This window comes from Chenopodium album, chromosome 24 (genome assembly GCF_948465745.1).
Source record: "Chenopodium album chromosome 24, dcCheAlbu1.1, whole genome shotgun sequence".
In the NCBI taxonomy this organism is placed as follows: Eukaryota; Viridiplantae; Streptophyta; class Magnoliopsida; order Caryophyllales; family Amaranthaceae; genus Chenopodium; species Chenopodium album.
This window is the reverse complement of record NC_137857.1, coordinates 65114-90428: the sequence shown is the minus strand read 5'-3', so window position 1 is coordinate 90428 and position 25315 is coordinate 65114. Positions and strand designations below refer to the sequence as shown.

The 25315-nt window shown below is 37.4% G+C and overlaps 2 protein-coding genes across 3 annotated transcripts; both read right to left on the bottom strand.

Annotated features, from left to right (window-relative positions):
• Positions 1-807: 807 nt before the first annotated feature.
• Positions 808-5224, bottom strand: LOC145611964 (preprotein translocase subunit SECY, chloroplastic-like). The gene is made up of 8 exons (XM_081667345.1): positions 4884-5224; positions 4027-4184; positions 3539-3924; positions 2537-2836; positions 2364-2453; positions 1992-2115; positions 1465-1628; positions 808-1179 (listed from the first exon to the last, which is right to left on the bottom strand). The coding sequence occupies exons 1-8, from the start codon at positions 5066-5068 to the stop codon at positions 952-954; spliced, it is 1635 nt and encodes a 544-aa protein (XP_081523471.1). The 5' UTR covers positions 5069-5224; the 3' UTR covers positions 808-951.
• Positions 5225-5946: 722 nt separating this feature from the next.
• Positions 5947-21521, bottom strand: LOC145610270 (cyclic nucleotide-gated ion channel 17-like). Of its 2 annotated transcripts, XM_081665582.1 has the most exons (8): positions 21384-21521; positions 20863-20900; positions 20170-20737; positions 17137-17349; positions 16176-16477; positions 15297-15408; positions 14149-14385; positions 5947-7057 (listed from the first exon to the last, which is right to left on the bottom strand). In XM_081665582.1, exons 2-8 carry the CDS (start codon positions 20889-20891, stop codon positions 6371-6373), a joined length of 2148 nt encoding a protein of 715 aa, XP_081521708.1. In that variant the 5' UTR covers positions 20892-20900; positions 21384-21521; the 3' UTR covers positions 5947-6370. The 2 variants fall into 2 exon arrangements, with proteins under 2 accessions (XP_081521708.1, XP_081521707.1); XM_081665581.1 differs by lacking the exon at positions 21384-21521 and having other exon boundaries at positions 20863-21351.
• Positions 21522-25315: the final 3794 nt, after the last annotated feature.

Genomic DNA, 25315 nt, shown 5'->3' with positions numbered 1-25315 from the left:
ACTATAAGCACCATGATTCTTAAATAGCCAAGGAGCTCGAAGGGACGGCGAAGTTCAAGTGGGGGCTAACCATAGACACTAACAAGTAACAACCATCTACACTAACAAGTAACAACCATCTAACTTTGCGGCCATTTACATTATTCCTAGTTCCTATCAAATTATAGGACGAATGCTAAATGTGGATAATACTAATTGTCCCAATCCAAAGTCTTTAGAGTATGATTCAGCATCGATCAATATGTCACACAAGCTCGACTTTGATGGGTTGGCTATGTACATTTACATGGCCACGACAGCCCACGAAAATTTATATTTCATGATGAACTAGGTGACTTTGTTTAGCTTCGGTTGGTCCTCTGCTCTTCTAGCAGGACCTATGTGAAATAAAGACATTGTCATTGTTCTGATCTTAGAGGGTAGAGACCTCATCTTTATCAAGAACACATTTTTTTCACTCTCCTTGAAAATTTTGGCTTGAATGTTCATCTGTTTTTTAGGCTGGATTGGGCCCTTATTTGGGCTGCCTACCTCAAATTAGACTTTAGGAATTGGGACGGATAACAACATACAAGGCCCATCCTTTAGGACTGCAAATGATAAGTAGAGACCCACCCAACTCAGGCTCTCCCAGTGTCTCCTTACATAGAAAAGTGGAGTACTTTACATAGCAATCAAATCGGTTTTTTACTCATCAACAATAACAATGAAGCAAAGACACAGTTGTTGATCTTGAAAGATCGACCGCCATTAAGAATCATTGTTGTAAATTCAGATTTTGTCTATAGTCTCATAGATACTCAGCCATTGTGTTAATTTTAAAAAATTTCGATTTCTGTAAAGAAGTTTGAGAGTACAAGACAAATTACTGCACAGTTTGAGGGGATTTATACCAACAAATATTTACGCTGTATATATCTTCCCAATTCATCCTCAGGCCTTGACTCACCCTTAATTGTTTTTGTCGAGATCATAAAATTCGATGTTCTTATATTTCTGAGATATTAGCTCAGCTTGAACTTTTCTTGCTGTGTCTGTTGCACAACCGACAAGGATGAGGACAGAAGTACCTGCAAACCCCCGGAATGCAGTGAGATGAGTAACTTGTTCAACCAATGCTGGACCTGCAGCCAGAATTGCCAGGAAAGCTGAACCAAGGACTGATATCCGACTCAGAACCTGAATTTCATCAACAAGCTCAAATTGGCATCAGAATGCAGCAGAGTGCAGAAGTAACATACATACTCAGTACAAATTCTAAAGATAATTGGAGTTATTGAAGTAGAAAAAAACGGAGCAGCTAACTTCGAAACTTTAACATGCATGTGAAGATATGTTGGAGACTGAATTTAAATCAAAGAAGAAAATTTGTCTAATGTATCACTATTAGCAAGAAGAAGATGAAATAAAGCAGCTATCTTAACAGGTATAGAATAGGCATACTTTACTAATCTTATCTTTTACCGTTTTGATGTATGCAGCCGTACTCTTTCCAGGCCGGACTAGCGGAATTGATGCACCTTGACGCTTCAGTTGCTCACTCACATCATCAGGGTCCAATTGCAAAAAAGTGTAGTAGTAGTTAAAAAAGGCTATTAATAGGATGTTTGTTGGGAGATAGAAAGAACCTGCAAAAAAAAAAAAAATTCTCTGGTCAATTGAAAAGTTGAAAAAGAAAATACCCCTATAATATGATAGCATCACAAATTAACTACCTTAAGTATCTAAGTATACCCCTAATTCCATAACAAACCAAAAGGCACATCCAATTATCCTAAGAAAAAGCGAATTTCAAATTCATAGAATAAGCTGGAAAGCAGCTCCTAGTGAAGGGTCAGGTGCGTACCCTTCGCTATCAAACTTTTTACTACGTACATCTATTCATTTGCTACTCCAACCATGTCAAAAAGCACAAGTAACTAATCGCTTGAGGATAACAGCACAAGTAAATAGACTATACCAAAAACACTAGACTGTTATTAGTTTATTACCTCCAGGGGTCAAAGAAACTGCAGCTTTCTTTAGGATATCTAAACCAGTGAAACGTGCAAGTGTAGCTGGAAGAGACAATGATGATGTTGAGAATATAATAGGCATTACTCCAGCATTGTTCACCTGCACAAAAAAAAAAAAAAAAAAAAAAAAAAATTAGTTGATGTCATATAAAAGTTATAAAAACATATTGGCTCACTTATTAAAGAACAGAGGGTGTACGAAACTTGTCTTGATCTTTTTTTCTTTTTATATTTTTAATGGGAAGCCTAGATCAATGTTAAGCCTTTCACTGTTGTCAACATCAAATAGAATTTGCAATATTTATTAAAGCTTGTAAAATTTAATCGATGCCTTCAAAACCAACCTACCTTGAAGGGCAGATAAGCAGACTTTTGAAGTCCTCCACTTCTACCAGAGTATCTCGATGCATAGTTCATTGGAATTTTCCTCTCAGCTTCCTGAGACATTTCGTCAAAGCCCAGATAAGCATCTAGCTTCTCCTGTAATATATACCTCTTACACTATATATCTTCTTCCTTACCTGAACATATACAATACCAAACACCAATGACACAAATGATGCAACTATGACAGCAAGGCCGGTGTAATTTCCCTCTTGATATGCCTCTGCAGCTGTCCTTCCAAAAGATGCGGGCAGGTACGAGATGATGTTGGTGAAGATCAGTAGAGATGTACCATTTCCAAGTTTTAGGTCAGAGATACGTTCACCAAGGTATGTTGTAAATGCTGAACCAAGTGTTAACAGGATAACAGATGAAAGAACCCACTCAGTGGTGAAGTCATTGACATAGGGACGAAGAAAAAGCACTTGGCCGATTGCCTGTCATAAAATGAGCATTTTCTCTCAATGCACCACAAAGGTTTTTTTTTTCTTCAGGCAAAAGTTGTTAAAAACATCAAGCCAATACTAAAGCATTTATGGCTTTTGATAATACCATCAAATAATAAAATTGATTTCTGTGATCAATATTCAAGTTGAAGAATACAGAGTAATAATTGGAAACTTATAGTTGCACAGGATAGTGAGTCACACTAGATCTATATGGAAAACCACAAATCAAGAAAATTCTGATAATACCATCATAGAAATCAGCTGAAGCGCATAGGCTTTGGGTTAAGGCCAAACAAAATGAAGTCATGCACTCAATATTTCTAAGTACTGTAATTAGGTAGTTATAATGATTAATACAGTCAGAAGGATCTGCAGACAACATTCTCACTTATTATAATGATTTGTACAGCATGTAAATTCCGATGTTAAAGCTGTATGTATCATTATGGTGAGGAAGGATGATAGCAACAACTATTGAGCTACCAAATCAGAAACATTAGAGCTATAAAGGCAATTCAGTAGGATCTCAAATATGCACTAAATTGTACAAATTGATTGTGGTTACTTCACTTTTTGTAATATATCATTTCTTGTACGGGAAAGTTTAAGATTTGGTATCTATATTGTAGGAGTGAAAATTCTTAAGAGTCGACAAGGTTAGCTTTTCATATTTATATGGAACTTCCTCACCTGTACCAAAGCGAACCCCACTGAAGCATATTGGGTATACTTTTGAACCTTTTTCCTCCCTGCTTCGCCTTCTTTTTTCTGAAGATCTTGCAATTTTGGGTAGACTTGGGAAAGAAGTTGAAACACAATCTGAGCATTAATATAGGGAACAATTCCAAGGGAGCATATCCCAAGCCGTCCGATTCCACCCCCAGAAAATGAATCCAAAGTACTAATGAAACTGTTCTGATCCAAGTTACCCACAAAGGCCTCTCGATTCACACCACCAAGAGGCACATATATTCCAAGTCGAGACAATGCCAATAGCCCCAACAGTTTGAGAAATTTCCCAGGTAATGGGCCTTTAAAGAAGTCCCCAAAATCAATGGAACTATCTTCAATTGCAGCTGTCAATTAACACTACCAAAATTAAAAAGAATCACTCAGACAAGAACCACAGAAAAAATTATCTGAAACATTGCAAGAACAAAACCTGTCAAAAATCACACCTGCAACTCCACGACCTGATGATGCTCTGTCTTTTCGTGTACTTGAACTACTCTCAAAAGTCTGTGAAACAAACTTCAGAACACTATCCCAGGTACTAGCTACATCCCATGACTTATCTTGCTCAATATCCAATGGATCAAACACTGAGCTTTCACAACTGCAATGAGAAAACCAACCATTTTCAAGTCAAAAAATGCTATAATTCAGATTTATCGCAAGTTAACTTTGACTAATGAACACCCAAAGATCAAAGGTATCCCACATCCTCAAATGTCACAGAGAGCATAAACTGCAACAATTCTTCATGAAATTAATAGAACTTCACCAGCTTGAAAGTTCCGAATAACAAAATTAAGCATATGTCATAGTTCGGGATGTCCATTATACAACCGGATGTACCATGTACATGACATACGTTATATCCACACTCAATTTTTTCACATATAGGGCTCCCTTAATTGAGAAAATAAGCCAAAATACAGCCTTGGTTGTACGATACACCCGGATGCACAATGATAATTGCTCCCTACAAGTTAGCATACAGAAAAATACATATACTAATCTGAAATGAAGCAAGGTTCAAGATTTGTAATTAATACTCAAAATTAGAGGCACCCACCTCCTCAAACTTGTTACAGAGAACATTAAACAGTTAAAATGCATCAATTCAAGCAAAAATTAAAGGTACGCACTAACCCAAATGTTTCATTGAACAATATCATATACACCCAATTACAAAAATATTAATTTAAGCAAGAATAGAAAAAATAACAAATACCCAACTGCCAAAATAGTAAATTTAGCAAGAATTAGTTCATATATTATTATATTTACAGAAATAAGGAAAAAAAATTACCTAGAAGTGGTAGTGGAGGAGAGAGAAGCAGCTGCAATCCAAGAGGTGGGTTTGGTGCGAAGGCTAAAGGTAGGCTTAAAACCAAGAATTCTGGGTTTATGATGGAATTTAAGAGGGGGGGAGAGAGATAATGAGAAGATAGAAGTAGAAGCAGTAGCTGCTGCGTCTGTAAAAGTTGCCAACATTATCACTGATGAATTTCTTCTCCCCTGTTTCTTTCTCTTTCTCCTCCTTTGCTCTTCCACAGCTAACTTCTGGTTTTGTGAGGGACCAACCCTTTTTTCTCTTGCTCTTTATCCTTTAGCTATTTTCTACTCTTGGGTGCACAGGGAACCTCGGGTTACAAGACTTACAACTTACAAGTAGTGATTTTAAGATCTTATCTCTAATGGTATTAACGGTTTTACCGATGTACAACGTAGCCCATTTATTAACAAGTTCCCCAATTGATTATGGAGTATATTTTAGGTAACAAAACAACTCCCAAGTACAAAAATAAACAACTGCTTTGTAACATTTATCAAGATGATAAACATAATTACTCAATCGTTTAACACTATATTTAATTATAAAAACTATCTAATTGCAAAATAGAATGAAATATTGTAATTACAAAAATAAAAATAAAAATAAAAATATATCATACTAAAGAGATTAGTGGGAGTATTACGTTACATGCACAAGTACACAACTAATAAATATAATCATGGATTACGTCACCAGGAAGTGACATGTGTTATTCCCGATGTCTGTTATAGTATTATGTTATTGATGGAGTTTACCTACATAAATCATCATATTGACACATCAAACACTACTACACTAGTGCTAATACACAATGTAACATGATTACTTTATGCCAAGTTGAACTGGAAAGATCAAACTATATAACGACCAAGCCACTCAAAAGAAATTTTAGTATGAGAAAAGGAAGATGCAACAAAATATATACAATTGATAGAGAAAATCCAGGAATACAACCAATTATCGTGTATGCAGACCATTAAAAGATACAAAGAGAAATAACAGGAATATATATATATATATATATATATATATATATATATATATATATATATATATATATATATATATATATCGTTGTGGTATTAGTGTACAGCACATCTATATATGATTGTCATACTTCAGCGGTAAGTACAGGCAGTCAAGCATTGAACGATCCAGGGTTCAAAAAATTCAATTTCATTTTATCAAGTTCTATTGCAACCCAGTACATAATTCCTACGTAAATTCAATGAATTGCTTGTCCAAATCTTCGATTTGTTGCACATTGCAATTCACGAACAACTCTCTCCTGTGTGCACCAGCAGGTAATTCAGATGCAAAACAATGCAGAAGAGCAGATGATGGCTGACCAAGAGAAATATCTGTACGGCTTAACATTGGCTTCTGCTCTCATGGCTTCTTTTCGCCATTCAGCATTTGAACATAAGTTTATAAGATTTTCTATACAGATATATATGTGTTCAGTCATCATCAGGAGCCGAAAAATCAGGTTCTTCCGGTTTCTGCAGCTTAATCTTCTGCGCGCCTCTCCGGGTGTTTGCCGCAAATTTTGAAGCCAAAAATGTCACTTTTAGGCTAGATACTCCCCGAGGAGTTGCACACGATTCATCCTCTCTAGTATCGTCATCATCTCTCTCAGATGTGAAAGAATCCAAGGATAAAAGACCTTTTGCTGTCCTCCTCCTCTTGTAGCGCCGCCAAGCAGCTTGTATGAAACAGGCAGCCCAGGTCCTCCAATGGTGAGAGTAAAACCGAAATGTATGCTGAAGTTTCTTGCTGTGAAGGCGCCTAAATTGATTGGCTACAAACTTCAGATCTTCTGCTCTAAGCGCAAAGGCTTCCACTTCAACAAAGGCTCTCACAGTTCTGGTTGAAGAAGGAAGATTGAGAGAGGATTTTGGATGAAGAGCCCAACCAAGCAACTCTTCACCACAAAAGTCTCCAGGTTTCAAAATAATGGAGTTAAAAAATCCAGTTCGACCTCCATTTGTGGTGGAACTCTCCAATCTACCTCGGATGATGAAAAGCATCTCTGTCACAGGATCACCCTCTCGAACAATATATGTGCCCTCTGTACATAATGAAGATACAAGACGTTCACAGATTGCATCGAGTAGCTGGTCATCCATCTGTGAGAAGAAAGGAACCTGCATAATACAGAGTAGCTGGTTAGTGTGTGGCATCAAAACAGCGCATACAGAGAAGGTTATTGCATGAGCAAGAAATTATCTGTAAGTAAATGTTGTGGGCAGAACTCAAGTGTAAGCAAGACATATAATCGCTTCAGAGACCAGTACAGAAAACTATGAAATTGGCCAAGGTAGATGACAAAACCAATTGAGATATACAGTCCCATGCACCCTTTCAGAGTAAGAGGGAGCAGGTACCACCAGTTACCATCCAACAACTGAAATGGAATTATTGATTTGAATGATGGATCATCAATTTTATCACTGATCCAAACAAAGGATTGACAGTGAATTTATAAAGTAGCAAATTTATAGTTTAAGAGCCGAGTTAATAACTTAAAAGTTATTAAAGAGTTAACAGTTTCATGTTTAATCCAACACTTGTTTTGAACTTCACTCGTAGGTAAAAAGTAAACTTGATTAGGACTTTTCACATATTGGTAGAATAAGGAAGGCCAAAAAAAAAAAGAAGAATAAGGCAATAATGGCTTTCCTTGACAATCTGGAACAAGAATTTATTACAAAGTAATAGCTTATTAGGTACTCCCTCCGTCCCAAAAAGAACGACCCATTTGGGTTGATTATGCGGGTATTAAGGAAGTTAAGTAAAAAGAAGTAAAAGTATATTGGAAAGATAAATTTACATGGGGTTTGTAAAAAAATAGAGAGATAAAGTAATAAAATAACATGGGAAATCAAATTTTTATATGGGGAAGCTAATTTTGCACAAATATTGTAGCAAATTGGTGGGTGTTTTAATGCAAATGGGTCATTCTTTTTGGGACAAAGTTTTGGCCAAATGGGTCGTTCTTTTTGGGACGGAGGGAGTACCACTTATGCCAAAAAAAAAAAAAAAAAAAAAAAAAAAAAAAAAAAAAACTCTTATGCTTTCTCTGTTCCAATAGACCAAAAGTGATTCCATTCTCATCTTTGCTCCTGTTTAGATGCTCACCTTTGGTACTTAGGAATTTCATTTCCAGTGAATTTCATTCTCATCTTTCCTGGAAATGAAATTCCTAAGTACCAAAGGTGAGCATTTAAACAGGCACAAATGAACAGCCAGATATTCACAGTTAGCACAACCAGCCTTCATGCAGGATAGTGACGCCCTGTAAAAAGAGGCACTAGCAGTATATATTAATATATTGTATATGTTTTTGTTGTATTGTCAAAACCCTCAGCCAACTAACAGAAACAGTCCACTTGATTATACAATTTATGAAACGGACAGAAAATACAAGCCTTATACTCTGTAACATATTGCACAGAGATAAAGCAAGCAACAGAGGACAAAGAACACACATCACTCTTTTGACATATAAGCAATGATGCCTATGTGTCACGGTTAGAGAATTCGGACACCAGAACGTGCGGCGCGGCCGGCGCCCTCTTGTCTTTTGGCAACAATGACGCAAGCCTAGAGCGGGAAGGGTTCGTGAGCACACAGCAACACGGACCGAAGGTATCTTAAAGAAGCAATCGGCAACAACGGGTGCGGAGTCGAGGCTTGTGACGGCCGATACTTTGAAGCGGGCACAAGCGGGACCGACAATGAGGAAGGTGTCTTTTGAGGTTCTCTTGGTTTGGAGGGGATTCTTTAAACAAGGCAAGCACAATATCTATAAAGGCTTAAATCAACACACAAGTCTTAAAGCAATAAGCAACAGGGTAAGGAGCTTTGATTCATTAAACCATTCGCTCCTTAATTTAATTGACTACATGGAGAATTACTAGTGAACACTAGAACTACAGTAACACAATAATTCTACCTAGAGCCTAGAAAGCATAAAGAAAGACTTAAAGGGCAATACATAAGGAAAATACAAGGAAAAAGGAAGGGGATACATGAAGAAAGGGCGAATTCTAACATCCTCCCCACTTAAGTCGTCGACTTGCAAAGCAAAACATACAGTAAAAAGAAAAGAACGGGTAGCTTCATGCTTCTGTCGCAGGAGTGGCTCTTATCCTGGTTCTAATGTTGGCGCGGTTGCTGGTGTTGAGGTTGTTGTCTTCTGGATCTAAATAAGGCTTTGAGACGGCTGACATGGAACACAAGATGTATCTTTATACACGTAGGTGGTTTAACCTTGTCAGCATTCTTCCCCGTTTAGCGATGCGGATGGGGCCTTCGTATTTTTTGATTAGCCCGCGATCTCTTCCTTTAAGGAACTTCAGGTGCTTCGGCAGATTTTCACCATCACCATGTCCCCTACATCAAACTCTAGTGGCCTTGTGTTCTGATCGGCCCACTTCTTCATTCTCCTCGTTGCCCGCTCCAATTAAGCACGAACAACTTCCATGTTTTGTTGCTACTCTCTTCTTCTGATGTTGTTATGGTGTGAGGCAGGCCCATCACCAATTCAAACGGGCTTTTGTTGGATGCAGTGCTCTTCTGGGCATTGAAAGAGTTCGGCAACGTCAAGAAGTTTCACCTAGTCTAGTCTTTCTAATTGGCACTAACAAAATGTCTAGTATTCTTCTCAGAGTCCGTTGAATCTTTCTGTTTTCCCATCGGACTAGGGATGGTGACTTAGAAGACATGTTCAAGTCTGACCCGATCAGTTTAAAAAGTTCCGTCCAAAATATGCTCGTGAATCTAGTATTTCTGTCGTTGACGATACTTTGAGGCAACCCCCAATATTTCACAATGTATTTGAAAAACGTCGCTGTCTCCTCGACACTGCAAGCCTTTTGCATGGGGACGAAGGTAGCATATTTTGAAACCCTGTTGATCACCACCATTACTGCCGAGTATTGATCCACCTTTGGTAGACTACTAATAAAGTCCATAGATATGCTCTCCCACGGACACGCCGAAACGGGAAGAGGGTCTAAAAAGACCTCTAGGTTTCCCACGATCAACCTTGTCTTGTTGGCAAACCAAGCAAGTTCGAGTGTATAGTTGATGACGTCTTCCTTTATTGCTGGCAATAATACCCCATAGAGAGCAAGTTCAAAGTCCTCTGCCAACCTGGTTGTCCGACCCATAGGGTATCGTGGCATTTTTTTAAGAGCATCTCCGCAGGCCTCCCACCTTTGGTATGAACATCTTATTGCCCTTAGTGTAAATGAGCCCACCGTCCATCCAAAAGCGTCTTGTCTTCCCTTCATCTATCGACCTTTTGATGGTGACCGTCATGGGGTCTACGGGGAGGTGTTGCTTAACTTGTTCTTTAATTGAGGTCGAAAGGCGGTGAGAGGGGCCAATCTCTGGAGCCAAATCGACACACCAACTCAAAGCATCAGCCACACGATTACTTAATCATGTTCTGTATGTGAACTCCACATCAAAATCAGCGAGCACTTCTTGCCATCGTGCCTGTTTTCCAGTTAACTTCGACTAAGTAAGGAAGTGACTTGCGACAGTGTTATTAGTGAGAACAAGAAACTTGGCCCCAAGCATGTAGTGCCTCTACCCTATCAAACAGTGGACAATAGCAAGTAGTTTCTTTTCTTCAGCGGCATATCTCCTCTCTGCGCCACTTAGTTTCCGACTCTCGTATGCGACTGGGTGGCCCTCTTGTAGTAGGACTCCACCTAGCGCACCGTCTCATGCATCTGTTTCTACTTCAAATGGTTTGTTGGTGTTTGGGAGAGCTAGGACAGACTCTTTCGTTATTGCTTCCTTAAGCTTGAGAAAAGCTCCTTTTCCTTTCCTTTTTCAACAAGTCCGTAAGGGGACTTACGATCGTCGAAGATCCCTGTATGAACCGGCAATAGTAATTAGCTAGCCCCAAGTACGATCTTAACTCAGAAACGTTCTTTGATGCTTGCCGATCGCTGATAGCTTTGATTTTCTTTGGATCCATTCTGATGCGACCTCCGCCCACAAAATGACCGAGGAAGCTCACTTCTTTTTATGCAAAAGAACATATCTCCCGCTTCACAAACAAGTGATATTGTCTTAGTTTCAAAAACACCTTTCTTACGTGGTCCAGGTGGTCTTCAAAAGTGCAGCTAAAGATTACAATGTCATCCAAGTATAGCACTACAAACTTGTCAAGGTACTTGCTCATCTCCTTGGGCGATTCGAACTTGATGATAACCCGACCTCATATGCATCTCCCAGTTTGGTCGAATAAGTCGGCCACCAAAGGTATGGGGTAGTGATTCCTCACCGTCAACTTGCTTAAAGCCGATAATCGATGCATAATCTCAAACACTATCTTGTTTCTTCTGGAAAACGGACCGGTGCACCGTAGGGCGCTCTTGAAGGCCGAATGAACTCGCCTTCCAGTAATAATTCATCCACCTGTCTGCGCAATCCACCTAGCTCAGGAGGTGCCATTTGGTAGGGGCTCCGCGCGAGAGTAGCTCCTGGCACCAACTCAATTGTGTGATCAATGGCTATGCGGGGAGGGAGCGCTTTTGGAAGCTCCTTTGGAAGAAGATCTGCAAATTCTTTGAGCAACCCTTCACTTCCTCGCCGTCTCATCTTCCTTCACTGAGAGAGTAGTGAGGAATGTTGGCTCATTCCTCTTCTTTCCTTGTGAAATTGCATTGCGGAGAAGAGAGGTCCTTTCTAACCTTTCCCTGCTTTAATCTGCAGGCACGTCCGTAAGAGGCAGGGATGGTTGCCGGCAACAAGGAGCCCAGGTGGGGCATCGGAACAACTTTGCTAACATGGAAGAAATCCATTCCCAGTACCATCTCAAAATCATCCATTGTTGCCACAATGAAATTGAGTGTCCCACTCCAGTTTCCAATTTTGGCTTCTACGTTCGTTGTGGTACCGTAGATCGGACGAGCTTCTGAGTTGACAGCTTTCATGCGGCCCCCGCCGCGCACCACATTCAAGCCTAGCCGGGTAGCAATATCTTTGGCAACAAAGTTGTCGGTGGCTCCGGTGTCAACCATTGCTTGAACTTTCTTCCCATTGATCCACACTTCCACGTACATTGATAAGTGTTCATCTTTCGACGATTTTGTTCCCATGGGGTACATAAAGTGCACCGAACTCAGTTTCGAAGGTTCCTCTTTGTTATCCTCTTTTTCCTCCTTGCTCTCTACTTTGTCATGTTCGGAGGACAACCTTTCTCCCTTGTGGCGGCAATCAAACCATTTGTAAGGCCCGCGACAAAGTATACATGTGAGGGGCTTGTTCTAAGAGGAGGAGCTGGAGGCCGCCCCTTTGTTGGTCAATGCGAAAGCTCCATTCCTTCGAGAGTCATCTCCCCCACTCTTATATTTGCTCCCCACACGATTCGAACTGACTTGGGAGTTCCCGATGATGCTCTTTAGGGTACTCGATATTGACCCACTAGTCCCTTTCTTCTAGTTCAATCCCTTGTCTGACGAGTAATCCATCAACCTTTCAGCTGCAGCTATGACCCCTAACAAGGTGTGTATCTTATGGCGCCAAATCTCCCTTTGGGCCTAATCTTACAAACCCCGTACAGAGAATCTTTAGCATCTCCCTTCGGACATGTCGTGAATCTTTAGCATGCACGTGGAGTATACATTAACATACTCCCGAATAAAGCTCTTGTGTTGCAAGGTTGCCAACGGGCCACAAACTCACTATGGGTAAAATTGAGCCATGAGTTCCTTCTTAGATCCTCCTAAGTATCTACCGACGTCCTCTTTGCTTGGATATCGGCATACTTGGTTCGCCACCAGAGTTTCACATCGTCCACCAAATGGCAAATACATTGTGGTCGAATCAACCTTAAGCTCGTCTTCTAATTGACATATGCGAAAGTATTGTTCCATGTCAAAGATGAAGTTATTAACTTCTTTTGAATCTCTAGTGCCATTAAAATTTTGAGGTTTAGGAGGTTTTATCTTAGCATCTCCATTTCCCTCGAGCCCTCTTTGGGCACACATCAAGGTAGCACATTTGTCTTGTGCCTCATCATCAGCTAACCCTTGTACGAAATTGAGTTGCTCCGTCAACCCATCCACTGTCGACGCAAACCTCTCCGTTTGCTCAATTTGTTAAATCACAATATCTTTGAGTTTAGGAACCCGTTCTTCGAGCATAGCCCACTTTTCTGACTTGCCTTCAAGACAAGCAATTCGTTCTTCCCACGTATATTCAGGCGCCTCGTTGTTCGCCATCTCTATAGCAAACTTGGCTCTGATACCAACTGTCAAGATCCGAGAGTTCTGACACCGGAACGGGTGGCGCGCTCTTATCTTTTGGCAACAAGGACGCAAGCCTAAAGCGAAAAAGGTTTGTGAGCACACAGCAACACGGACCAAAGGTATCTTAAGGAAGCACTAATCAACAACGGGTGCGGAGTCGGGGCTTGTGACGGCCGATATTTTGAAGCGAGCACAAGCGGGACCGACGATGAGGAAGGCGTCTTTTGAGGTTCTCTTGGTTTGGAGGGGATGCTTTAAAACAAGGCAAGCACAATATCTATAAAGGCTTAAATCAACACACAAGTCTTAAAGCAATAAGCAACGAGGTAAGGAGCTTTGATTCATTAAACCATTCGCTCCTTAAAGAGCTTTAAATTGATTACATGGAGAATTACTAGTGAACACTAGAACTATAGTAACACAATAATTCTACCTATAGCCTAAAAAGCATAAAGAAAGACTTAAAGGGCAATACATAATAAAAATACAAGGAAAAGGGAAGGGGATACATGAAGAAAGGGCGGATTCTAACACTATGATACGTAAGAAAACACAATTTTCAAATACCCAACTAATAATATTATTAAAGGTGTCTTGCTACATATGATACGTAAGAAACGCAATTTTCAAGGACCCAATTAATAATTTCTCTCCCATTTACCATTCACAAACAAATATTACATCACTATAAAGGTGATATTTCTAGGTTTTTTCCCTTGTTTAATGACCACACCAAGCTAAGCTATATCTCAACAATGGAGAATATTAGAATGAGTGTATCCGACAATCTTCCTAGCTGGTAAAAATGAACTAAGAAAAATCAAAAACAGAAAAGAAAGAAACATTGAAAAAGGAGGTCGGGCTGATATCTCAATTCGAGCAATAAACATTGAAATTCTAAATAATCTTCCTACCACGTATCTAAGCATTAGAGCAATAAACATTAGGGACCAAAGGCATACCCTTCGAACAAGATCTAAGCACAGGTGACGCTGGATATCTCTACGTAGGTCAACAGGTAAGCTAGTCAGGATTGCTTCTTCATCCACACCTCGAGTCGCAAGCCATTTATATTGTACAAAACGTCGGACACGCTGTCTCAGATCTTCAGGGAGTTGTCGATGCCTCATCCACTCTTCAGTATCTCTTCGCTTGAGTCTCCACTCTTCCAGCCTCACAGTGATAGATTGGAGATAAGTCTACATAAAACACATTGAATTCAAGGATTCAGGAAAAAAAAAAATTACAGCCATAAGAAAAATTTCATCATTAAAATTTGTGACTGAAAAATCATGATTCCATCCAAATGGCTTGCTATCTTCCTTAAAATATACTTTTTGTTTAACCTCTTTTTTACATACAAAATTGAATCAAGTTTAAGACATTGGCCGACTTTCTAATGCAAATTCAATAGTCCAACTCAAAAGAACTTGAATACTGAGTAGTATTTTCTCAAGCATCAGACAATCGTAAAAAAACAACACTATATTTCAAATCTTTCCTTCACAAATCACAACCATATTAATCTTGGGGATGACATGTCTGATGCAGGTTGCTACCACATTGGTAAAGGAGTACAACTTGGTGCAATATCAACTTTTATAGTTTGAAAGCACATCTTAAATTCGTGATGCATGAACGTCCCTCCCATATTTCAGGCTAAATGATATGAAATCCCATAGGGAAGTATACAAGGATTGGATGGGCCAGGAAAATAATAATGTCAAAAAGGAGCTGCTGAAGAGTGGTCATTGCACAAGGGAAGAAACCCAGAAAAAACACCTTTATAGTGACATGTCAAACACAATTTATTGCCCAAAAAAAGGCTCTCACACAGTCACACACTTCCGTTATGAATGAATCTTATGATCATCATTTGTCTCATCGTAAAATCAGATCACAATATTCCAGAACTCTAAAGCAGCAAGCAAGAGTAGACAAGTTATTATTCATCATTACAAGGATAGCAGTAAACTGCATATTAATCAATACAAGAAAAATATTAATCACGAACAGCACGGATTCAGAGAATAAAATGACGACCAAACCCATCCTCAACATTGAGAAGCAAAACTTTTTCAAGTTATTATTACAAGGATAGCAGTATTACCTGCATATTCCCAATCAAATGTGCAAATAAGACAAGACCCAAAATTGCAATGAGTATGGCAAATGATGTCTCCCCAATCAATGTGCTTGTATTTAGATTCTGCCCATATGAACTGTAATTGAAATATGGAAAGGCATATTAGCATCATTTAGACAAAACATATACATAATAACATTTAGACATTTGACATATGAAACAGCAAAGGCACACTAGGTTTTTTTTTTTTCACAATGTAAAAATTAAAAAAAAACTTTTAGAGGTCCAGATGCAACGTTTAAAACAAGAAAATTAGATTAAATGAAAAAAAAGACATCTACATCAGAGCTACCATAATAAAGTCTCCTAACCAGCTTCTAGAACATCTAGACTCCTTCAAAGTATCTAACACATGATGGCTCCATAAGGCTCAACCAAAGTCACTATAGTAATTTTGTCTCTAGTCGTCTTTCAGGCATTTGCTCCAAAAATAGTTCTTATCAGTTATCGCTTCCCTTTCCAATACCTTTGAACAACCCAACCTTCATTTTTCTGAGCAAGTGAAAGTATAAGTTCCAAATAAAGTATTCCCTCCATAACACTATGACAATTTACAAGGCAGAAGTGCAACAGATTTGACCGGGTAAGTAACAGTTTGGTAAAAAAAAATACCTCAGGTGACATGTTTGGTAAAAGAACAAGGACCCTTGCGACAAATCGGTAAAAATAAAGAGTTTCGGCAACAGTTAAACAACAACAACAACAACAACAACAACAACAAGACATTCTTCTGCTCTTCAAACTATTCCTCAATTACTAAACTCTAGAAAATTGAATAAGAGGATGTATCAGCTATTATTCTAGTATATCAAATACATGTCAATGGTGGTTTTGAGGGTCTACCTTAATTGCTGTAAGCCCCACCATAAACAATAGAAGTACTTCCGGATAAAATTGGAGGAGACGACATTCTTCTTTACTGCATCTTCAAAAATTCCATATGTGAAGCTCTTACTTTGTTTTGGATCACAGTTGCTGAATACACTAGTTGTGTTAGCCCAAGCCATACGCTTTAGATTGTTGACCATATCACAATCTAAAAAATGAGGCTCGCATGTTAGAGGGACTTTTTCATGTTTGCAGCTGAACTTCCAACAGTGTGTATACCGCTCAATTGAAAGTAAATACCATGCTGCCCCAAGAACCTGCAAAACAGCAGCATAGCACAGGAAGAGCAGTTAAGCTGGACAGAAAGCAAAATAAAAAAAAAATAGCAACAGAAGATTGTCCATTGATCTCAATTTCTTTGGCAAATCTGCTATTATGAGGTCAATCATATCTTCTTTCCATCATACATCATCAAGAGATACCTTAGAACATAACTGATATAATGTGCCAAAATTATATAAATACTTTTTTGGAGGGGGGTGTTAATGGTATGACGGAAAATCTCAAACTTTCACAAAAAAAAAAAAAAAAAAAAAAGAACCGCTACTACAGTACTATGGTGTCTACGGAAATACAAAGTTGTGAATTTTTTTAATCAAAAATATATTTATCTCATTTATTTCTGATACAAAGTATCAATAATTTCCTCGGTTTTATTTTAGAAAAAGTTAACGGATTTGGAAAGCTTACAGTTTTTTTTTTCTTTAAATAGATAGAAAATGAAAAGGATATCTCCATACTCGAGGGTAAAGCAAATTTAGCAGAAGTTTTAATCCTGAAAAAAAAAAAAAAAAAAAAAAAACAGCTTTTATACTTGATTCCCATTATAAACCGGCTTTTACAACATCAAATTGCACGTATGGAACTCCCAGTTTATTAGATGTGACTTTGTGTGCAAACAATGAGAAATACATACATGGCTAGCTAGGATATATAGCAATAGATTGTATGCTGCACCAGCCCATGCAGTCTTTGTGACAACTCCGGTGGCCTTTATGATTTCAGAACTCAGGGGGAAAATCAGATACAATCGAGGAATATACTGAAGCAAAACAATGAGCGCAAGAGCATTGTTGTTGTGACCAGTTCTAGGACTTCTTGATGCAGGTATGATGAACCAGATTACAAACTGCAAAGATATATGGAGAAAAAATATATATAGTGTCTCAAAATGTTATATAAAAATGAGTAAACTAGAACAAAGTTTTCTAAGGAAACATCCCTTTCATAAAATACTAAATACTTGTAAGCTTTAGTATTTTATACTAAATCCATCAACATTATGTAAGGTCAACTTCTTATTGCATAAATTGGAAAATTAGGAATTCATGAGTCCATACAAAGATATGAACACAGAATGTAAACCTTATAGTGCCACACATTTTTAAGAAAGGACACTCATTTCTGACTTAACTATCTATTTAAATAACAGATATACATAAGTACATAACCAATTAAACTCTTTCCAGTCAATAAGTTTAACCCAAATCCCAGTAAAAGCATTTATCCAATGTAACTATACATAATTACATATACATAAATACTTAACAGCTTTAGGAGAAATACTTGCATCATAGATGCAGTAGCTGCATAGAACAAACAGTAGGTTTTAAAATTAGTTCCACAAGACTCTTCTTTCATAGCTAGTCCAATTACTAAATGACTGATTTTGTATCCAGGTCAAACTTCAAAGTCTTACTGGTCTTATAGCATAATTTAGGTTCATACCCTCCAGTCTGTGTTAGCAGTGGTATAAATGTCCTAAAAACTAAAGTTGGTAGCCTTAAAGTTTCAACATTCTAGAGGCAAAGCACTGTCGTTTTTGTTTAACTGACAATATTCAATTACTGCTGGTTTTTGTGCAAGGTCCAAATTTTAAAGGCTTTGGATGACAAATCAGGCCTGAAAGAGCCATCTCAACTGCTTTTTAGGCTGTTTATACGTATCCAAGAAACACAATTTGCTTCAGCTCATCAGATGGGATGGACAATACTTTTGATAATTGGTCTTCTTGCACTCTTAAAAGTTCCAATTTAGCTTCTAACTTCTTGAACAGAGAATAAATCTGGGAGCATGTACTGCTTCAAGCACTATTAAGTTTCAAAGAGATACACGGCTTTATGCAGGAGGTACCATAATCTATTTTGCAGTTCATAGTCCCCTAGCATCAAATCACAAGGGCAGCAATCCTAAAGATAAAGTATGCAGAGACCTGTCTTTTGAGAAATCACATGCAACTGCAAGTAATAGAGATACTTTGCTCTTAGTCCCTATAACTGATATGTGGTCCAACGGATCCATGGGTCTCAGGCTTTGTTCTCTTCACCTTGTTCTTAGCAATTACTACCTATTCTTGTTAGAATCAGACTAGACACACCAGAACAGAAAAATTCAGACCTCACCAGACCAAATTATGAAGACAACAATTTAGTCAAGACACAAAAATTAGACCAGAAAAACTTTCAGTCCAGACCAGAACAAACCTTAAACAATACAGGTCAGTGTAGCTCTATTAATGCGAAGGGAAGAGCATAGCAGCGTTTATCAATACTAGTTCCTTGGGTTTGAAGGAGAATCTTGACACCTAGAATTCTTGCTATTGATTGAGTAGAATGGGTGATAGATGAAAGTGGTTTCTCAAAAAAATATGCTTGCATATAGCTATATAAGCTGGATAACGCATTGATACTAATAGTAATACTTCCAAGAAAGATACAGTTTCTTACTTCATGTCAGAACCCACATAGATGGCAAACAAGGCTGACATAATAGAGGCTAGGGATACTACATACTATGATTCTGCACTTCTGCCAATGCCGCTAATGAGTATATTATAGTTGATAGATAATATCTCCTGGCATACACTATCTTCACGTAGCTTGTAATCCTAAGGCATAACTTTGGACAGATTTCACAAATGATACTCTACCAAGGAAGTGCTTTCTCCAAAATTGTTACTAGATTTACACTTCTTATACTGCCACCAATACTCTACCGTAGTTCCAGTCTTTCAGAAGTCACTAGGCTTAAGATAATGGATAGTGTTCAATGTTGTTTGGTTGTCTAGTTGTGAATAGCTTTCTCTATTGGTCAATTAAGTTTTGCTTGCCCAAAAGCAAGAAGGAAGAGATAAAGCATGGACCATCAGGAATTGCACATTGGTACACGTCAAAACATAAAGAGAGGATTTAAAGATACTGTTTTAAAACTGTTTTCCATAACTTAATGGAGAACAATGATAAACTCATGTGTGTTGGATAATGTTCTAAGGAATTTTTGATGGGCAAGCTGAATAAAAGACTTTCTCATAGATACACATGTGAAATCTCAAGTTTCAAGATTGCATCTTAAATAAAGAACTAAGAATTAAAGAAAAAGATTACAAGGAGTTGGAGATATAAATGCAGGGTTCTATGAAACCATAAGCATCATCAAGACACAAGGAAACTTAAAAACCCAAATATATAGTATAGGCTTCATAAAAACTACGGAATATAAATTTTCAACTACATCCAGCTGATGGTGCACCACCTAAGGCACTCAATTAATTTGCAAACTTGTCATTGCACATCGGCACATCCTATTGGGAGTTTGACACATCTGAATGTCTACAACTTGTATCTTTTTACTCAAGTCACAGATCTAAAGAGCTATTCAGTAATGAAAGAAGCATCCGATTGAAAAATAAAAGGGGGGAGGGGGGGGTTTGGTGATAAAGCACATGCTACCCAAATTCCAACGATACACAAATAAAGTTCACATAAGTTATGATGCGTTCCATTCTTTCCCCAACAAACATTTTCAAAGAAAGTATCAATGTCACATGCATGTGTCATTTTAACACTATGAATATCCCCTACACTACAAAAAATATGCTGTAACTTTCAACCTTACTTTAGTGATCATAAACTCATCAAAATGAAAGTAAATGATGATGAGCCTACCATACCTGGGGCAGAGGCAATGTAGCAATGGCGTCAACAAAGAAATCGGATTTGAAGTACCTCCGTGCAATCATGTTGGGGTCTCTCACAAGCTCGCCCCTTCCAAAAACCCGAGAACTAGGAGCAACATAAGCTGTTCTGAATTTGATAATCAAGTGCAAGAGATAAAAGAGATCCGCAACAGTCCGACTCAAGGTTACAAAAATTTGCAAATGCAAATCAGTTTTCACACAATAAGTCTTGCTATTTCCAGATATTCCAGGCAGGTAAAAGTAGAGCGGGTCGATGAAAAGCGCCAGCAAGCACGCAACAATGAAAATCTTGTTCCATCTCAGCACTATATCACTCCCAGGATCTAGTATCTTCTTCCTCCATGACTCTTCATCCTCCTCTGGCAAAACCTTAGTCTTACCAAACTTATATGCTTCTCCTATTCTACCACTAACCCCTAAATTTCCACCTCCATTATAGTATATTGATGAAAGCTTATATGTAGATGATGACTTATCTAATCTCGTAGGGTCTAATTTTGGCAATACAATATCTGGGTCTAGTTTCTCACCAGAATGAAACCTATAATTACATAATAATACACATAATTAACCCAAATATTCACCAAATAACCCCATAATTACATCAAATTAAACAATAGCATAAACATTAACAAAATAAAAGCAAAGACTTACTTTGACACTTACCTTACAATCTTTTCCTTCTTCAGCTCCATGCTAAAACCCTAACATACCCAGTTCAAAGTAACCCAGATCAGTAACAAACACTCAATCAGCATAAGTTCTTGAAAGACTAGAAAAATTACAAGAAACCCACTAAAACTAATGCTACAATTACACCAAAAACAAGCAGAAAATGGTGGGTATGCAACAAATTTTGCCCTAATTAAGATCTTGAACAAGAATATTCTTGATAAGGGCAATTTTCACAGAAAAATCTATAAACGCAGAAAGGGGTAAGAGCTAAAAAAAAACTAAAATTTGGGTTTTGCAGCATCCTACAATTTGACTAGAAATTGTTACTGTTTATGATCAACAGAAACAGAATAAAGGGGGTTTTACAAATCAAAATTTAGACTTTAGAGAGGAAAAAAAGTCAATGGATGTTGACTCAAGAGAAGAAAAGAAATAGTGAAGAAATATTCCCAAAAAAATAGGGAATGAATCCTAATTCACATTGGACACTTCACATTGGAATTTGTTTGTACCTGTAATTTTCACTGTATTTTTTGGTCAGAAAATTTTTACGAAGAAATGCTCCATTGTTCTTGGTAAGAGTTAGTAATTTTGGGTGTGGAGACGATACTGCGATAGGGTGAAGCAGATTTCCCTCTTCCACAAAATCAGTCAAATCCATCAGTCAAATCCTTTGATTAATCAATTTTATAAATAGACCTATGTTAACTTCGAGGAATGTAATTTATTCTTGAATAGATCGTCTAACGTGTACTAGTTGTTCAATTTTTTATTGATATGAACTTGAGTTACTCCGTATAAAAAAATACATGTAGTCGTAGCTAAATGACCTAAAATAGTTTGCTTAGTTTTGTACCCTAACCTCGTATACACCCACAAGTTTCCTCTAGGTTTTCTCCTTGGGAGGGTTTTTTTTGTTCCCTCTAAGGTTTCTTCCCTGGGAGAGTTTTTCTAGCCTCCATTGCTAGATTTTTCTTCTTTTTTTGAAGGTTTTTCTTCAATCTTCTCCTTCTCTCTCTTTCTCTTCCATCTCTTTTCTTCTGATCTCAATTGTAAATTTTTGTAGGGGGCTTCCATCGGTATTTTTACCTGTGGTAAGCCCCAAAAAAACTTTTTAATTGCTTTCAATAAAAGATCACATCTTTATGATGGAGTTTGATCTACTATTAAGTTTTATTTGTTTGGTTTGTCAAAGTTTGAAATTTAGGGTTTCACAATCTCCAAAAGTGTCTAAAAGGCCATATGAGTTTTTTCACCCAAACAACTATTCATATGTGGATCTCAAGCCGAATTAGTGCTAACTCACAGCTTGTATTGCTTCAGATGAAGATTTTTATAAAGGCGATCGTTGATCAAATTTGCGATGTAACTAGTTCTAAGGTGAATTGTATTTGTATTGGAATTTTAGATTTCCTCGGAATTGTTTGTAAGTGCCGTTTGGCTATCTTTCATTAATGAAATCCTTTCTTTTCTTGTCAAAAAAAAAAAAAAGACCTAAAATAAAACTAAACTGATATATATTGTGATTTACCCGATCTTAAATTTTGGAGTACAATGAAAAGGACACGTACTTGAATAACATAACCCATATTTGAGCCAAAAGTTTCTAGACTCTCATCACCTGAATCTGACTCAAGCTAAATAAACTTAAGGCCTGTTCACATTTACTGAGCTGAACTGAACTGAATTGATTGGAGCTGAACTGAACTGAACTGATCGGAGCTGAACTGAACTAAACTGAACTGAATTGAGCTGAAATGAATATTTTATGTGAGAGGGAAATTAAGAGTTGAACTGAACTGAACTGATTGGAGATGAACTGAACTGAATTGAACTGATTGGAGCTGAACTGAACTGAACTGAACTGAACTGAATTAAGTAAATGTGAACAGGCCCTTAATCCAAACGAATCATATGTCACCCCATAAGACTAAAAAATTTCAGTTGGTTACATGACATTGACAATTCTTACAATTTAACCCTTTTTAGATGACAATACAATTATTTTATGTTAGTGAAGTACAATTGCTTTTTGACACGGCATTTTCACTATATTAACATACTACCTCCGTTACATATTATTTGCAACGATTAGACATTTTTCCTCTCTACTTTATGTCAAATCGTTGTAAATAATATGTAACGGAGGTAGTATAAGTATTGATAAAATGATAAATTAACATGGCGTGATAATATGTAGAGGTGATCAATGGGCGGGCCGGGCCGAAGGCAAAAAAATTTGCCCATTTCTCGGGCCAGGCCGGTTAGGGCCAAGCTTCGGACCGAAAAACATGTGCTCAAACTAGTCGGGCCATGCGGGCTTTTCGGGCCAATTTCAGGCCAGGCCAAAAAAATCAACTAAAAATGCATAAAATCTATTTCCCAAACCCGCCCAAAAATTTTTAAAAATCGGGTCGGGCCGGAAAAAACTGCCCAAAACCCGCCTTCTTAATGAGCACCCTAGGGCGTTAGATAACTAAATTATTACTTAGGACCTGTTCTCATTGACTGAAATGAGTTGAACTGAATAGAAATGAACTTATTAGAGTTGAACAGACTGAACTGAACTAAACTGAAATGAATATTTTATAAGAGAAGGAAATTAGGAGCTGAGCTGAGCTGAACTTATCAAAGCTGAATTGAACTGAAAATAATCGTATGAAATCAGGCCCTTAGGACCTGTTCACATTTACTGAACTGATTTGAGCTGATCTGAAATGAACTGATTGGAGCTGGACTGGACAGAACTGAACTGAACTGAAATTAAGCTGAAGTGAACAAGCCCTTAAATATTACTAGTAAGTTAGGAATGCATGAAAAAATTCCGTATCAATTAGTGTAATTAATGTTACGTTTACTTTTTTTTTTCGAGGGAATGTTTTAACTTTGATATTTTCACTTTTAATTATTTTATCTAACGTTCCGTGAGCGCTCATTAGCTTTTGTCATTTACAATTTATTTGCTTCTAATGTTGCTTTAAATGTTGTAAACATGTTTGACTGATCCTAATCAATTACTTTTGTTGGCGGTTATATTTTGTGGTGCCTCACATATGATGGTGAAATTGACTACTCCATATTAGTTTCATTTATAAAAGGCAAAAGCTAACGAACATCCCGAGGGCATTGAATAAGCTAGTAGAAAGATTAAATTAAAATTAACATTAATTACACTTATCGACGCGTGATTTTGTCGCTTTTCCAAATTAATACTACTTTAATTAATATTTTAAATGTTAATCCAATGCCACGGGGACGTTCGTTAGCAAGATCCTTTATAAAATACGAAATAATAGACTTACGTTGCAAATTTTCCATTTCACATCACTTGTATTTTGGATTAATATGTTCTATCTACCAATAAGAAAAAGTTTGAAATTCATATAGCTCCATTGTAGCTTTCATTAGGGTGCTCTTTCTCATGAAATTAATGCTGGTTGTTCATTCATCTTAGATAAAACATTATAGCAATCCACAAAAAACTCCGATCATCTTCAATGGTGAGATTTGAGGGAGTTTTTTTTAGGAGAGAGATAGTATTTTTTACAAAGGATTCCAATAAGTTGGTATCAAAACTTAGCAACTCCAAAAGAAAGTTGCTAAGTTTAAATCTCAACTTCAAGTCTCATTTGACCAAAAGTGTAGGCCGTTATCATATTATATTTTTTATTGATATGAACTTGAGTTACTCCGTATAAAAAAATACATGTAGTCGTAGCTAAATGACCTAAAATAGTTTGCTTAGTTTTGTACCCTAACCTCGTATACACCCACAAGTTTCCTCTAGGTTTTCTCCTTGGGAGGGTTTTTTTTGTTCCCTCTAAGGTTTCTTCCCTGGGAGAGTTTTTCTAGCCTCCATTGCTAGATTTTTCTTCTTTTTTTGAAGGTTTTTCTTCAATCTTCTCCTTCTCTCTCTTTCTCTTCCATCTCTTTTCTTCTGATCTCAATTGTAAATTTTTGTAGGGGGCTTCCATCGGTATTTTTACCTGTGGTAAGCCCCAAAAAAACTTTTTAATTGCTTTCAATAAAAGATCACATCTTTATGATGGAGTTTGATCTACTATTAAGTTTTATTTGTTTGGTTTGTCAAAGTTTGAAATTTAGGGTTTCACAATCTCCAAAAGTGTCTAAAAGGCCATATGAGTTTTTTCACCCAAACAACTATTCATATGTGGATCTCAAGCCGAATTAGTGCTAACTCACAGCTTGTATTGCTTCAGATGAAGATTTTTATAAAGGCGATCGTTGATCAAATTTGCGATGTAACTAGTTCTAAGGTGAATTGTATTTGTATTGGAATTTTAGATTTCCTCGGAATTGTTTGTAAGTGCCGTTTGGCTATCTTTCATTAATGAAATCCTTTCTTTTCTTGTCAAAAAAAAAAAAAAGACCTAAAATAAAACTAAACTGATATATATTGTGATTTACCCGATCTTAAATTTTG

Bases quoted from the DNA above. Each gene is read 5' to 3' on its own strand.
- LOC145610270 (XM_081665582.1), bottom strand. From the start codon at position 20,891: ATGGAGCTGAAGAAGGAAAAGATTGTAAG. The intron at 20,738-20,862 runs GTAAGTGTCAAA...ATGTAATTATAG, and splicing joins AAGAAGGAAAAGATTGTAAG to GTTTCATTCTGGTGAGAAAC. The intron at 7,058-14,148 runs GTATGCCTTTGG...TGTATTATGCAG, and splicing joins GCTTAGATCTTGTTCGAAGG to GTTCCTTTCTTCTCACAGAT.
- LOC145611964 (XM_081667345.1), bottom strand. From the start codon at position 5,068: ATGTTGGCAACTTTTACAGACGCAGCAGCTACTGCTTCTACTTCTATC. The intron at 2,454-2,536 runs GTAAGGAAGAAG...GAAATGTCTCAG, and splicing joins TTGGTATTGTATATGTTCAG to GAAGCTGAGAGGAAAATTCC. The intron at 2,116-2,363 runs GTAGGTTGGTTT...TTTTTTGTGCAG, and splicing joins CTGCTTATCTGCCCTTCAAG to GTGAACAATGCTGGAGTAAT.